Below are 12,819 nucleotides of genomic sequence, written 5' to 3' on the forward strand. Positions count from 1 at the left end.
GAATAATATCCAAATAGGCAATGTACAAAAAAGCAAAAACACAATATATAGGGTAAACATTAGGGCTGGGTAAAAAATATTGATTCTCCGATTTTAATCGATCTTCAGTTTAACGCAACGATATTGATTCGGGAAATCCCCGAATCGATTCTTAATGCGCGTGCTTCACGTAAGAGGATATGAATATTCACCTCTCGTCCTGAAGGTGTCACCATCTTTCGAATTGCTCCACTAAAAAAAACAACTGTGTGCACCCTATTATTAATGTAGCCTAGATGTGTATTTCAGTAATAAACTTAAGTAGGAGAGTTTCAGTTACCAGCATTTATATCAAAATATGGATCCCATGTCTGCAAAACTAACATTTTAAATGAAATATTGATAGCTAATCGAAATCGAATCGAAATCATAAAAATAAGAATCGAATCGAATCGCAGAATTGGTCACAATACCCAGCCCTAGTAAACATACCTATTAAGCTCACATACCCATTAAGCACACTTTCATTTTTGAGCTCAGATTATAAAAAGAAAAGATTATTTATTATCCTACTTGATAAATTTTATATAAAATTTATTAAAAAAATAGTTGCTGCTCCAATTAAGCTCAGTGTGCTCTCTTTAAGCTCTTCCACATTAACCACCTATGTAAATACTTCATAAAAAGACTTTAAATGTTAACTGATGGTTATCACTTTGTTAATCTTTTATAAAATGTCTAATAACTTATTTTAACAGCTTTAAGATAACAAAATCGAGACATAACTATAGTTTATGCCCAAAGATGAAAGAGGCATGTTGTCAATCAGAAACCTGTCGTATCTGTCTAGGAAAAAAGCAACTAAAGGCTGGAATACACTACATGACTTTTAAAATGTGAACAAATTTTTTAAATACCAGGCATCATACACTTAACGACTTTGTAAATAGTCACAAAGGAAAACTGGCCATCATACACTAAACATCTGAGGATCACACACTAGCAGACTTTAAATTCCTTCCGATCACAACAAACTCACACAGAAATGTGCGCATTGTTTCTGTGTTCATCCCCATGAATAAAATGTTTTATTGGTGTGTTTTATTTCACTTTTGAATGTGTTATTTAGCTGAACGTGGACTAGTCTTGATGTTGCAGTGTGCTTAAATGACACTTCACTATGAAAATATAACTAATCAAATTGAATGCCTTGTTGCTTGATTTTAGTGTTTAGTGTTTTTTTTTATTTTTTTTATTGTACCTTCAAATAAAACATTTTTCAATTATTCTTTAAAAAGGTTTTTTAAAATAAACAAGAATTTTTTTATAAAACATGATTAGTGGGAACAGGGGTGTGCTTAAAGGGTACACAAATGTACCCATTAAGCACAGCCAGACTTTTTGCATTTAATGATGTATATCTTAATCAAAATTCTTTTGTCATTTAAAATAAAATTAAATATTTTTATGAGAGAGATTAATATTTTATTTTAGCATAACTTTTTGTACCGAAACCAATATATTGTGCACTAAAATGTCTCAATGTAGATTTTAGTGAGCTTAATAGGTACGTTTACCCTAATATAGACCATTATGTGTGTACAGGTCTGATATGTGCAAATTTGAAATGAAAAACAATAAATAACAAAATAAGTAAGTGTGGTGAATAAATAATGTATAATGGAGTTGTGTGTTTCGCATTTATTGTCAAGTGTTCATGAGATGGATTGCCTGAGGGAAGAAACTGTTCCTGTGTCTGGTCGTTCTGGTGCGCAGTGCTCTGTAGCGTCGACCAGACGGTAACACTTCAAAGAGGTTGTGTGCTGGATGTGAGGGGTCCAGAGTGATTTTACCAGCCCTTTTGCTCACTCTGGATAAGTACAGTTCTTGGAGAGTGGGGAGGGTTGTACCAATGATTCGCTCAGCAGTCCGGACTACACTCCGTAGTCTTCTGAGGTCAGATTTGGTAGCTGAGCTGAACCAGACAGTTATTGAAGTGCAGAGGATGGATTCAATGATGGCAGAGTAGAACTCTTTCAGCAAGAAAGTATTATAATATTTGCCTTTCTGTTACTAATATAAAAGCAGTCGTTATAACAGTTTTTGTATGTATTTAATTCCTTTGTTTAACAGAATAGATAATAGGCCAGTTTAATTAAATTTAACGTTTTTCTAGTAAAGGTTCTCAGTGAATATTTTGTGTGGTGGGGGGTTCAAATAACGTGTCAAAGAGGCCACCCTAAAATGTCATTTAGTCATCATTTACCTGTGCACACCTGTATTTCCTTCTCCAGCCTTATAAAAGGAGACATTTATCAAAATATGTACTTTTGTGTTCTATTGAAGAAAATAAAAATATATTTTTATACTTCATTGCAGTATTACGTCTCATTTACAAACTCTACTGGAATCAGATGTGGGTTTGGTTTCTTGGGCATTATTTGTGTGGCGTGTGGAGATGCTGCCTAAGTAGAATGCATAGAATTGGTCTCTTATGTGATTTCATCTCAATTGAGATCCAGCTGTGGAAAGAACAAAACTGATGTGTGTTCATTTAGAATGGTCTTGATATCTGCTGTTTCACGGAATGAACCATGTGAGCGCACCAAAAAACAATGACGTGTGTGTTTGTGTGTGTGCGCGGGGCAGCATATGGACTGAGGCGTGTTGAGTTCTGCTCTCACACCAGGTGTGAAATGGGCTGTTTAATTAACTGCTGATGCTGTTTTAATGCAGCCTGATATATGTGTGTGTGTGTGTGTGTGTGTGTGGTCAGTGTGAGGTAGAGGTGGGTTAATAGATGAACCCTCAGAGAACAGAGATGCACATTAATCACACAGGCACACACACACACACTCTCTCTCTTTCTTTGCAGTGTGAAATCTGTTCATTTTAGTGGCATTCAGAGCGTGACAGGAAGTGTCGGAACGTCTAGTCCATATATGGGAACGGCTTCCTCTGAGAGCAGCTTGCACAGACGCATCGCACTGAATACATTTGAATATCATTAGCATCTCATAAAAGCATACCAGTTTGACTCAGATGGTGTGTGTGTCAATGAGAGGCCCATCTGCCTGTGTGTTTCATTTGAAAGAAAAGACACCCATAAAACCTGCTTGAGAGAGATCTGATGCCTGCCTCTCCATCACACACACATTCTCTTGTGATGATGTTTGGTGCAGTAATTTAGTGCTAATGCTATAAAGACACATAAAATATAAATGTGTCTGACAGATCCACACTCACGGGAGCTGCAGGAGGATGATGATGTTTGATGGATGAGCGCGTGCCAGAGTGAATAAAAGAGAAGAAAGCTGTAAAGGCGGGGGGCGGGGGTATCTGCTGCACATGTGCCTGCAGTCCTGCTGAATTATTCACTGTGTCACACTGGGAGAAACAAATGAGAAGACAGTGAGAAACAGCAGCAGATGAGCAGCTATCAGTAATGACTACAGGCATCATACCGCTGTTGTGTAATAGGGAACTGCTTCTGTAGGCAGGAGTATAAGGCATCATCGGCATTACACTCCTGACATTAAGGTTACAAAAGTTAGGCAACTTAATCACACTGCCTCGTCCCATAGCTTATTTTTGTCCAGTTTTCAGTAGAATGGCATTCATCTACAGACAGACAGACAGACAGACAGACAGACAGACAGACAGACAGACCGACAGACAGACAGACAGACAGACAGACAGATAGATAGACAGACCGACAGACAGACAGACAGATAGACAGACAGACAGACAGACAGACAGACAGACAGACAGATAGATAGATAGATAGATAGATAGAATTAACGCAGTGAAGCCTAATTAATTTACACAATGTATGTAGCGTTTTTATTTATTGTAATATTTGTCCTATTGCTTGCAATTAGTTTCTTATCCTTATTTCACCATTGACTGTTTATTTATCTTCAGTGAGCTTTAGGTTGTTGTTTTTTTGTCTCTTTTTAGGCTTGAATTAGTTCGATATTGACTTATAAAAAAAAACTATAGCGTGATATAAAATTACTTCTATCGTGATATAAGATTTTGGTCATATCGCCCACCCCTATTTACAATTACACACTCAATTGTGAAATGTATCAATAAAAAAAATCACAATTTAAATACATACTGTCTTCAAGCAAGTTTGTGTCTGATGCTGCGTTTTGGAATCTGTTGTGGGTCGAATGTCTCCTTCACTCTCCTCACAAGTTGCTACTTGTGTAGATTGTTCCAAATCACTTATTCAAGAGCTTCAGTTTCAGTTTAGGGCTAAAATATCAACAGTGGTTCGATCACTGAAAAAAAAGAATACCTGGCCCAATCAAAGAGAGACTTTTGAAGTAAAATCAAGTGAACCAAAAAAAATGGTTCTGATATTAGGTAAGGCTCAGTAACATGTATTTGTAATGCAAATTGTTTTGTTTATCTTGTTTATTGTTAGTTAGCACTAATACAACCTCTTAACCATGAAAATAATCATTATTTGCAGCCCTATTTCAGTTGAGATTCTGCATGAGTAATAGATGCTGGTTTTGGAAGAGAGGCTAAGGTGTGTGTGTAGCCTTTGTTAATTGACTGAATGAGACAGGAGGAGACACTCGGGTTTTTGGGACTCAGCTGCAATTTGCTGTTGTTGATTCACTCTCACTCGCTCATTCTCTCTCACTCTCTCTTTCGCTCTATCACTCTGCATGCATGTTTAATGGTGTGCAGCTGTAATTACTGCAACAAGCGGCTCCTCACCTCTGCTCACCTTTGCTCCTCCTTTGGTGTTAACAGAAACCTTTGTGGCATTTCTCTTAAAAGCTTTCTTCTGAGAACACCAGCTCCTAATGTCTTCCCTCAGGAGAAACCTGTTTTACAGACATCATTTGGGCTTAAATGTCTTACTCGAATGAACAGGGTTGAGGTGACTGAAAAGTAGTTCTTATTCAGATTATTATCCCGCTCAATTTTTAAGGCATATTTTCTGCACCGGGTAAAATTTGCGATAACATTTTAGTATAGGGACCAATTCTCACTCTTAACGAGTTGCTTAATAGCATGCCTATTATTGACATATTGGCTGTTTATTATTGCTGATAAAGCACATATTCTGCATGACCATATTCTACATCCCTAAGCCTACCCAATACCTAAACTTAACTTTAGGGCTGTGACGATAACCGCATTACCACATCACCGCAGTAATGAGATGCCGACTGCTGTGTTGAGGTCATCACCGTCATCACCGCAATTTATTGCAAGGTATTTGCAGGAGGAAGCTAGAGGTCTGCATTCCCGCGGCTCTCCTGCGGGAACCGCGGGACCCGACCAGATTTCTTGCGACGTGGGATTAGAATAAAAGCGGTCAGTAACTGGTGTAATTTGAATGGGTGGTCTAATAATATCTCTTTCCCGACTTCCTTTCAGAACAGCATATCTGCACTTTACTCATGCTTATCGCTTACCGGTACAGTCTGCACTCAGGACTGTTGCACGCGCTTGTTGCACTGTTGACCAGTGCTTTCTGTGTCATGTATTTTATATGCGGGGTCTGTGCGTACAGCATGTGCATAATGGCCCTCAGACTAACAGGCAGTTTGTCGATGAGTGATAGAGCAGGATAAGGATGGCAAAGCAAAGTGCGGATGTGCTGTCCTTGATGGACGTTCAGCTTGGAGTGGAAAATGGACAGTTTACTGCTAAGAAACCCACGTCAGGCAAGTCTGACTCGGGACATTCTTCTCAAGGATGTTAAATTGTTTGGTTAAAAAGTGATTTCATTTCGCAATGGCTACAAGCCAACAGTTTTGTTTATATTTTGCTTATAAATTTAAATGACATGTCGTTTTTTTTTCTGCAACACTTCCTACTGTGTTGACAGCAAAATGTTAAACGAATTTTGTATTTTGACAAGACGAATAAAAATAACAAATAGGCTCCAATTTTTGTACAACCTGTACATAATTTTTTTTTTCTCTACTACACTTTTTCCTATTGTGTTGACAGCAAAATGTAAAACTAATTTGATTCTGGACAAATAAAATTTTTGTGCAGACTACATTTTTATTTGTTATTCAGTAGTGGAAACGAGATCTACATTTAGCGGGAACAGCCGGGTCAGGAAGAAAATTAAGAAAATTAATTCTAAGCGGACAGCGGGTGAACAAAGAGTGAATTAATAGCGGGAGCGGGTGGGTGCAGATGCGTAATATAACCTAGTAGAAGCGAGACAAAAAAAAAACAGTTTCACTTAAAGGTGGGGTAAGCGATTTCTGGTAGCCAGTGTTGATATTTGAAATCACCAAAACAACCACGCCCCTACCCCAAAAGGGTCTCGCCCTTATTTTGATAGCTCCGCCCCACACATACGTAGCCTACGCAACCCAAGCAACAATTAGTTCTGTGAAACAAAGCAAAACCAATGTTACACCGTGTCTACACATGATTTTTTGCTTCTTCACCGCGGTAAGAAAAAATCCCATACCATCACAGCCCTATTAATTATCTTACTAACTATAAATAAGCAGCAAATTTGATGTTTATTGAGGCAAAAGTCATAGTTAATAGCGAGTTTATTAATAGCGAGAATTGGATGTTAAAGTGTGACCAAATGTGCATTATTTGGGAGAGAGAGAAAAAAGCAGTTAATTAATAAGTTAAAAACACACACATTTTTAGGTTAATGAGAAAACAATTTTAAAATAATTTTTAAAAAAGTAGTTGTTGGAGCTAAACTGGACAGTGGGTCCCCAGGGGCAGGGCTAAAGACCTAGGGTGTGCATACATGTTGTTACATTGATCTTACATTTAAAGTACCTGCATGCAATTAAACCTACCCCATCCCTAACACTACCTGTATCCTAATGTCAGTAGTAGCAAATGTGAATCTTGCAAGAGTTTTAGCATTTTTGTATACAGTAAGCATATGCTTCATTTTATAAGTTCGTAGTAGTTAAAGATACCTAATACAAACCTAATAGAGACACCTAATACCACTTTCTTTTGTGGGGCACAAAACATGTTTAGCCGATGAACACCTCAGTCACCATTCACTTTGATTGTATGGAAAAAGATTCAGTGAAAGTTAATGGTGACTGAGGCTACATTCTGCTGAACATCAACTATAAGCGTGAGTAAACAAAATGTTCTTTTGTTTTCTTTTTTTAGCGGAAGACCTCTTTTAATATGAAAATATTCCACGTGCCGCATGAGTTTTTTGTGCATTGGCTAGTGTTATGTTAGACCCTGCTCACCTCTTACAGCGGACAAACTGACAGACTGAGAGACAGATGGAGTGTGTGTAGAGGTGCACTAATGATGACAGCTTTAGAGAGTGATGATTAAGCACTGGATTGTAATTGGCTGGATGTCCATGCAGATAAAGAATTCAGGACGAACACGCAGGACTTTCTTTTTTCTCTCTCTCGTCAGAGCTTTTCCTGTCATCCCTCTTCTTGAATTCTCCTCCCCGTCTCCATCTAATGTTTGATGTAGGCTGTGTGTCTGTCTCTATACTCCTCCACGAGACATATATTTTTATATAGTATATCCTTTCCACTTCAAACTGAACTAGTCAAAAATAAACGGGTGCGCACACAGCTTTAAGTGCAGAGATGTGTAATAAGCTGGTGCAGTGTGTTTTATTAATTATAAGCTACAATCTCATGCAGAGATCACATGATTTTTGTTTTTAAGCATAGAGAGACAATACCTAGATAAATGGTATGAAGTGGATTTCAGAATGACTGATAAACTGTTTCTCTCATGTTTCCTCTCATTTAGCAGGATCTTCCATCAGCAGCGAATCATCTCCTGTCTCATCTCCGGCCACTAACCACAGCTCCCCAGTCAGTACGCCCAAGCGAGGCCCCATGGGTCCAGTTATAGTGCCTCCTGGGGGCCACAGCGTACCCAGTACCCCACCTGTTGTCACCATAGCACCCACCAAAACCGTCAACGGCCTGTGGAGGAGCGAGAGCCGACCTGTACGAGAGGTAAAGTTAATCACAATAAACAAAAGCTCTGTTCAAAACCCTAAAGAGCCATCTCACTGATACAAAGACAGCTTTGTAACATGTTAAGAGAGTCTTAAGCCCAATTTATACTTCTGTGTCGAACCTACGCCGTAGCTTATGCAGAGACGCACAGGCCTGCGCCGTAACCTATGCCGTACCTGATGTGCACCTCTCCAAAAATTTAACAGCGCATCAATTCTACACGGAACGCAAGTGCTGTGATTGGTCTGCCAGAACCCCTCCCTCCGTATGTACTTGAGTTTTGTGTGCGTTTATGAGCTCTGTAGTATAGTTTAATGTTACACCTTCTTATTTAAAATAAATCAAAGCAAAGAACAAGTGTCTTATCATTTATTATAGTACATAGCATTATACATCAGTAGTTGTCCGCGACAAACTATGTTGATCTGCCGTGGATTGCACGTCCTTGTGGAGATTGAAAGAATGCCATCCTCTCCAGTTATGTTGTTGTCTCCTTTTTGTAGTTTTAAATAATGATTTAATGATCTGATATTTATTTGCCGCCGTCACGGCTATAATACTTCTCTGAAGATACTTCTTCGTCGGCTTTTGCCGCGGTACTGCGGGTTACACCAGCAACATGCACGTGGACACTGCAGACTAGCGGTCTGCATGTGTACTGCACATCGACGCGGACGACGACACAGAAGTATAAATGAAAACCGACGCACAGTTTACGGTGTTGTCTACGGCGTAGGTCCGACGCAGAAGTATAAATTGGGCTTTAGAATGCAGCAATTTTATTGTCTACCTTACAGACCAGCCGTCTTGTCAGGAACCTTAACATGCAGTTTAGGTAGGCAGCTGAAAAGGAACTGAGCATGTGGTATTCTCACGTTTTCCCCAGGTTCATCATATCTCGGTGTCTATCTGTATAACAATGCATAGTAATGATTTACAAAAATCTATTTCAAATAAATGCTTTTCTTTTAAGTATCACAGTTTCCACAGAAATATTAAGCAGTTTTGTCGGCAATGCTCTGACATACTACATCGTTGCGTTGTGGCGTCCCAAGTTCGAATCGGACTCGAGGATATTTCCTGATCCCACACCCACCTTTCTCTGTCCCACTTCGCTTCTTGCCTACTCTACACTATCCTATCTTTATAAAGGCAGAATGTCACAAAAAAAAAACGCAGTTTTAAACTGTAATAATTATTTCAATCATGACAACTCTGAGAAGATTTTAGCATGGTAATGGTTATGACAATGTTAATGTATTTGGTGTTTTTGGCGGAATAGATCTGCTACGCTGCTGCTGCTGGTTATTGCTGTAGTTTTAGATTATTGCTGCTGCTGCAAGCAAGTACGGGAACTTGCTACTGCCAATGCATACGGCGATACAGTGCTGTGAGTATCAAAGACATACTGCCGCTGCACAAGTAGCATATAAAATAACCTGTAGCAGATCTATACAGGTGGAGCTGGGGAAAGTGGTGGGTTGAATGTGAATGCTAACCAGCCATTTAAATGTAAAGTAGCAAGCTCACTGGCTGGTTCATAATTAAAGTCCCCAACCAAAACCTATTTCATTTAACAAAATCAAATCATATACACAATGAAACATACTAAAATAACACATATCATAGGCTTGCTGCGATAGACGGTGTTGGCAGTGATACCGGTGTTAAGCTGCAACAACGGTTACGTCACTTGCCCACCGCGGCACCGTCCCTCACCGTCATTTTGATTTTTTTAATAGTAAAAAACATAATTTAGTTAGAGAACAGACACTACAAGTAGAACTGAACGCGGCTGCTCAATGCAGCACACCGGACGAATGCCAGTCGTGCATCACAGATCAGATTTCATTTATCACGTGAGGAGAGTGAGTCGAGCTGACTGACAAGAAGAGTGAAGTGAGACAGACAAGACGATGGAAAAAGAGTTTCAAAAAGAAATGTAAAAGCGCTTGTTTTGAAAATATTTTGGATTTTGAAAAGCCTGTTGACCTGCCATTTATCTAAGGTGATATTGGAAGTTTTTTTTAACATTAGTTTCTCATTTATTTGGTTCCACAGTATTTGCTGATTTTTATTTTATTTAAACTGTGATATTTTTCCCATTATTTTTACATCAAGGTGTATGCAGTTCGTGCCTCCAAACGTTCTTAATCGCTAATAAACGTTCTACGTTTTATAAATTATTTGTTCCTCAGTCTTTACTGATTTTCCGTTTTGTATAGGCTACTTATTTAAAATTTGTAAGTTATTTGTTATTTTATATTAGGCATATAGCGTGGTGTATTTTCATTCGTTTTGTTAATAAAAGTTATATATATATATGTTCTACGTTCTATTTGTTGTTGCTTGAATTGAATTTAAGCAACTGATGCCGAATTGCCGATAATTTAAAAACCGTAATAAACGGTGCAGTGCGCAAGCTATTTAAGCAAAGGAGGGAAAGAGGGGAAACGCAAGCAAACTAAAAACAAACAACTGCTTGATGCAGAATCGCTGCTAATTTGAAAGTGAAAGTAAAACATGCACAGAGCTTACAAGCTATTTCAAACCGAAGGAAAGCGAGGAAAAGAGGGAAAACTCAAACGACCCCCCCCCCCCCCCCCCCACCACCACCACCACCACCACCACCACCACCATGGTGATACCGGTATTACTGATGTTGTCACACATCGATTAACCGGTGGGAAAATTTCCTCACCGTCACAACCCAAATACATAATTGAATAATTCAAAAACCACAAATAATAAAGTAGCATATCACTTCAGGTTTCGTTACACTCCCACCAAATCATACAATGTACATAAACATGATTGATTTCCAGATACAAATGCTTTCGAACTCACGGTAAACAAAACCATTTTATGCAAAGCACAAATTTTCACTCCCTTGAGAAAATGATCTAGTGACACTGTTTCCCATTAACAGTACCAACTTTTGTATAGGCCTTTCAATAGTTGATGGTTAATCAAGACATTTGCCTTTCATGTCAAGTTTTGAATCGCCTAGATCAGTGGTTGTCAAAGGTGTGGGGCCAACCACAAAAAAAGAAAATAAATAAAACACTAAACAGCCAACGGACATAACTTAGAATGGGAGATGGATCGGTTTGTGAAAGCCATAGATGAAGTCGCACAGACCCAGGCAGGTGCTGGTAATTCAAAAGCTAAATGTGGAAAATATGACAAGGCATATCTTACTCTCAGCTTCACTCACCGTGTCTACACGGACGCTACAGTTGTCGCGCCGTGCCGCAACAGTCTACACTGGATGCGACAAAGCGGCCGTTGCAAATCATTTGAACTTTGTGTCAGTACGTTATATATAGAACGAGGTAACAGTTTAATGTCGGGGATTTGTTGTCACATCGCGCCACGCTGCATCCAGTGAAGACGGCGTCACTGATTATAATAGTTTCTACTTTATTTTGTCATGGTGCAACGCAATGCTCACGTACGGTGATAGGGTTTTTAATGTCGCTGGTGAGGAGGAAAGGCCTGTGTGTGTGTCCTATGCCTTAGCTAACCGCATGAAACCCACAAAAAAATAACAGAGTGAATAACAGTTATTCTCATTTTTCAATGTTTCAAGTGATGCAGGTGTTTGTTTTTTCCCTGTATATTTAAAAAAACATTAATTTTTCATAATGTTTAGTGAAATTATTTGGTAGTCTGAGGTGGGATGGTGGTTCATGGGGAGTGGGGGGTTCCAGATTTTTTATAGGTTTAAGGGGGGCGCGACCAAAAACGTTTGAGAACCACTGGCCTAGATGTATTCTGGCTTTTCTAACAAGTCCATCAGTACTAACAGTAGTCACCCATTGTACAAAGCTTTCTTGCTTCATCAGCAACCTTAATTGCCTTCTCTGCATCTCCCAAACTAGTTACTCCACGTAGAAATTCTTCAATACAAATTCTGAACCTAGAGGATCTAGATGGCTGTTCTTGTTTACAATGTGCTTCAGGCCAAAATTTACACACCCTGAAGAGGAGGTGGCGCCAAAGATATGGACCTTCATTCGAAATTCAAGAGAGTTCTGACTGAATTCTCCATCTTTCCACCAAAGGAAGCGAAAATAATCTCGGTCAGACTCACTCACATGAAATCACTCACATGAGAGCAACTGGATATTTCCGAAATCTAATCAGAATACCATTCAAATTACTAGTCATGTCAGGACCTTGAAGCAATAAATCGTTTAATGAATAACCGTTAAACCTAGCTGAACAATCGAATACCAGTTGCAACTTATTGGGCTTTTTTTGGATGGAAGACACTGTGGTGAGCCAAATACCATGTTTCTCCTTTTTTGCCGCTGACATTTACTTACCTGGCATCCCCTCTTTGAATGATCTCACTCATAAATTTCTTGTAATGTTCCTTATACCTTTCTTCCTTAGACATCGTTCTCTTAAAGGGATAGTTCACCCAAAAATTAAAATTTGATATTTATCTGCTTACCCCAAGGGCATCCAAGATGTAGGTGACTTTGTTTCTTCAGTAGAACACAAACAAAGATTTTTAACTCAAACCGTTGCAGTCTGTCAGTTATACGTCTGTCTTCTGTCTTGCTTTACGGCAGATCGCAGACTTAATAAATCTGCGATTGGCTGTTGTGACGTGCTCAGGATAGTTGGACAGTGTGGTGGATCAGAGGTAAAAAAAACTATATAAATACTGTTCAGTTTCTTACACAGACCGATCGTTTTGTGTCTTTAGACCTCAATGTATCGAGCAACATAGGGTTTAATTTGGTTTTGTCTGTGTATGTTTTTTTTTCTCTCAAAGCCACGAGTCCCATTGACTGCCATCATATGACTGACAGACTGCAATGGTTTGAGTTAAATATCTTCATTTGTGTTC

At 38.9% G+C, this 12,819-nt stretch overlaps 1 protein-coding gene across 2 annotated transcripts in view; it reads left to right on the forward strand.

The window, feature by feature from the left end:
* The window catches only part of LOC306842657 (genetic suppressor element 1-like), a 212,116-nt gene that overhangs the window by 176,138 nt on the left and 23,159 nt on the right, over positions 1–12,819 (forward strand). The window contains exon 4 of one of the 2 annotated variants that reach the window (XM_079373625.1): positions 7,741–7,952. In XM_079373625.1, the coding sequence (XP_079229751.1) occupies positions 7,741–7,952 (212 nt within the window). The remainder of the gene's footprint in view (positions 1–7,740; positions 7,953–12,819) is intronic. The other variant, XM_079373626.1, reaches the window with a different exon arrangement.

Source organism: Barbus barbus (assembly GCF_936440315.1).
Source record: "Barbus barbus genome assembly, chromosome: 23".
NCBI classification, from domain to species: Eukaryota; Metazoa; Chordata; class Actinopteri; order Cypriniformes; family Cyprinidae; genus Barbus; species Barbus barbus.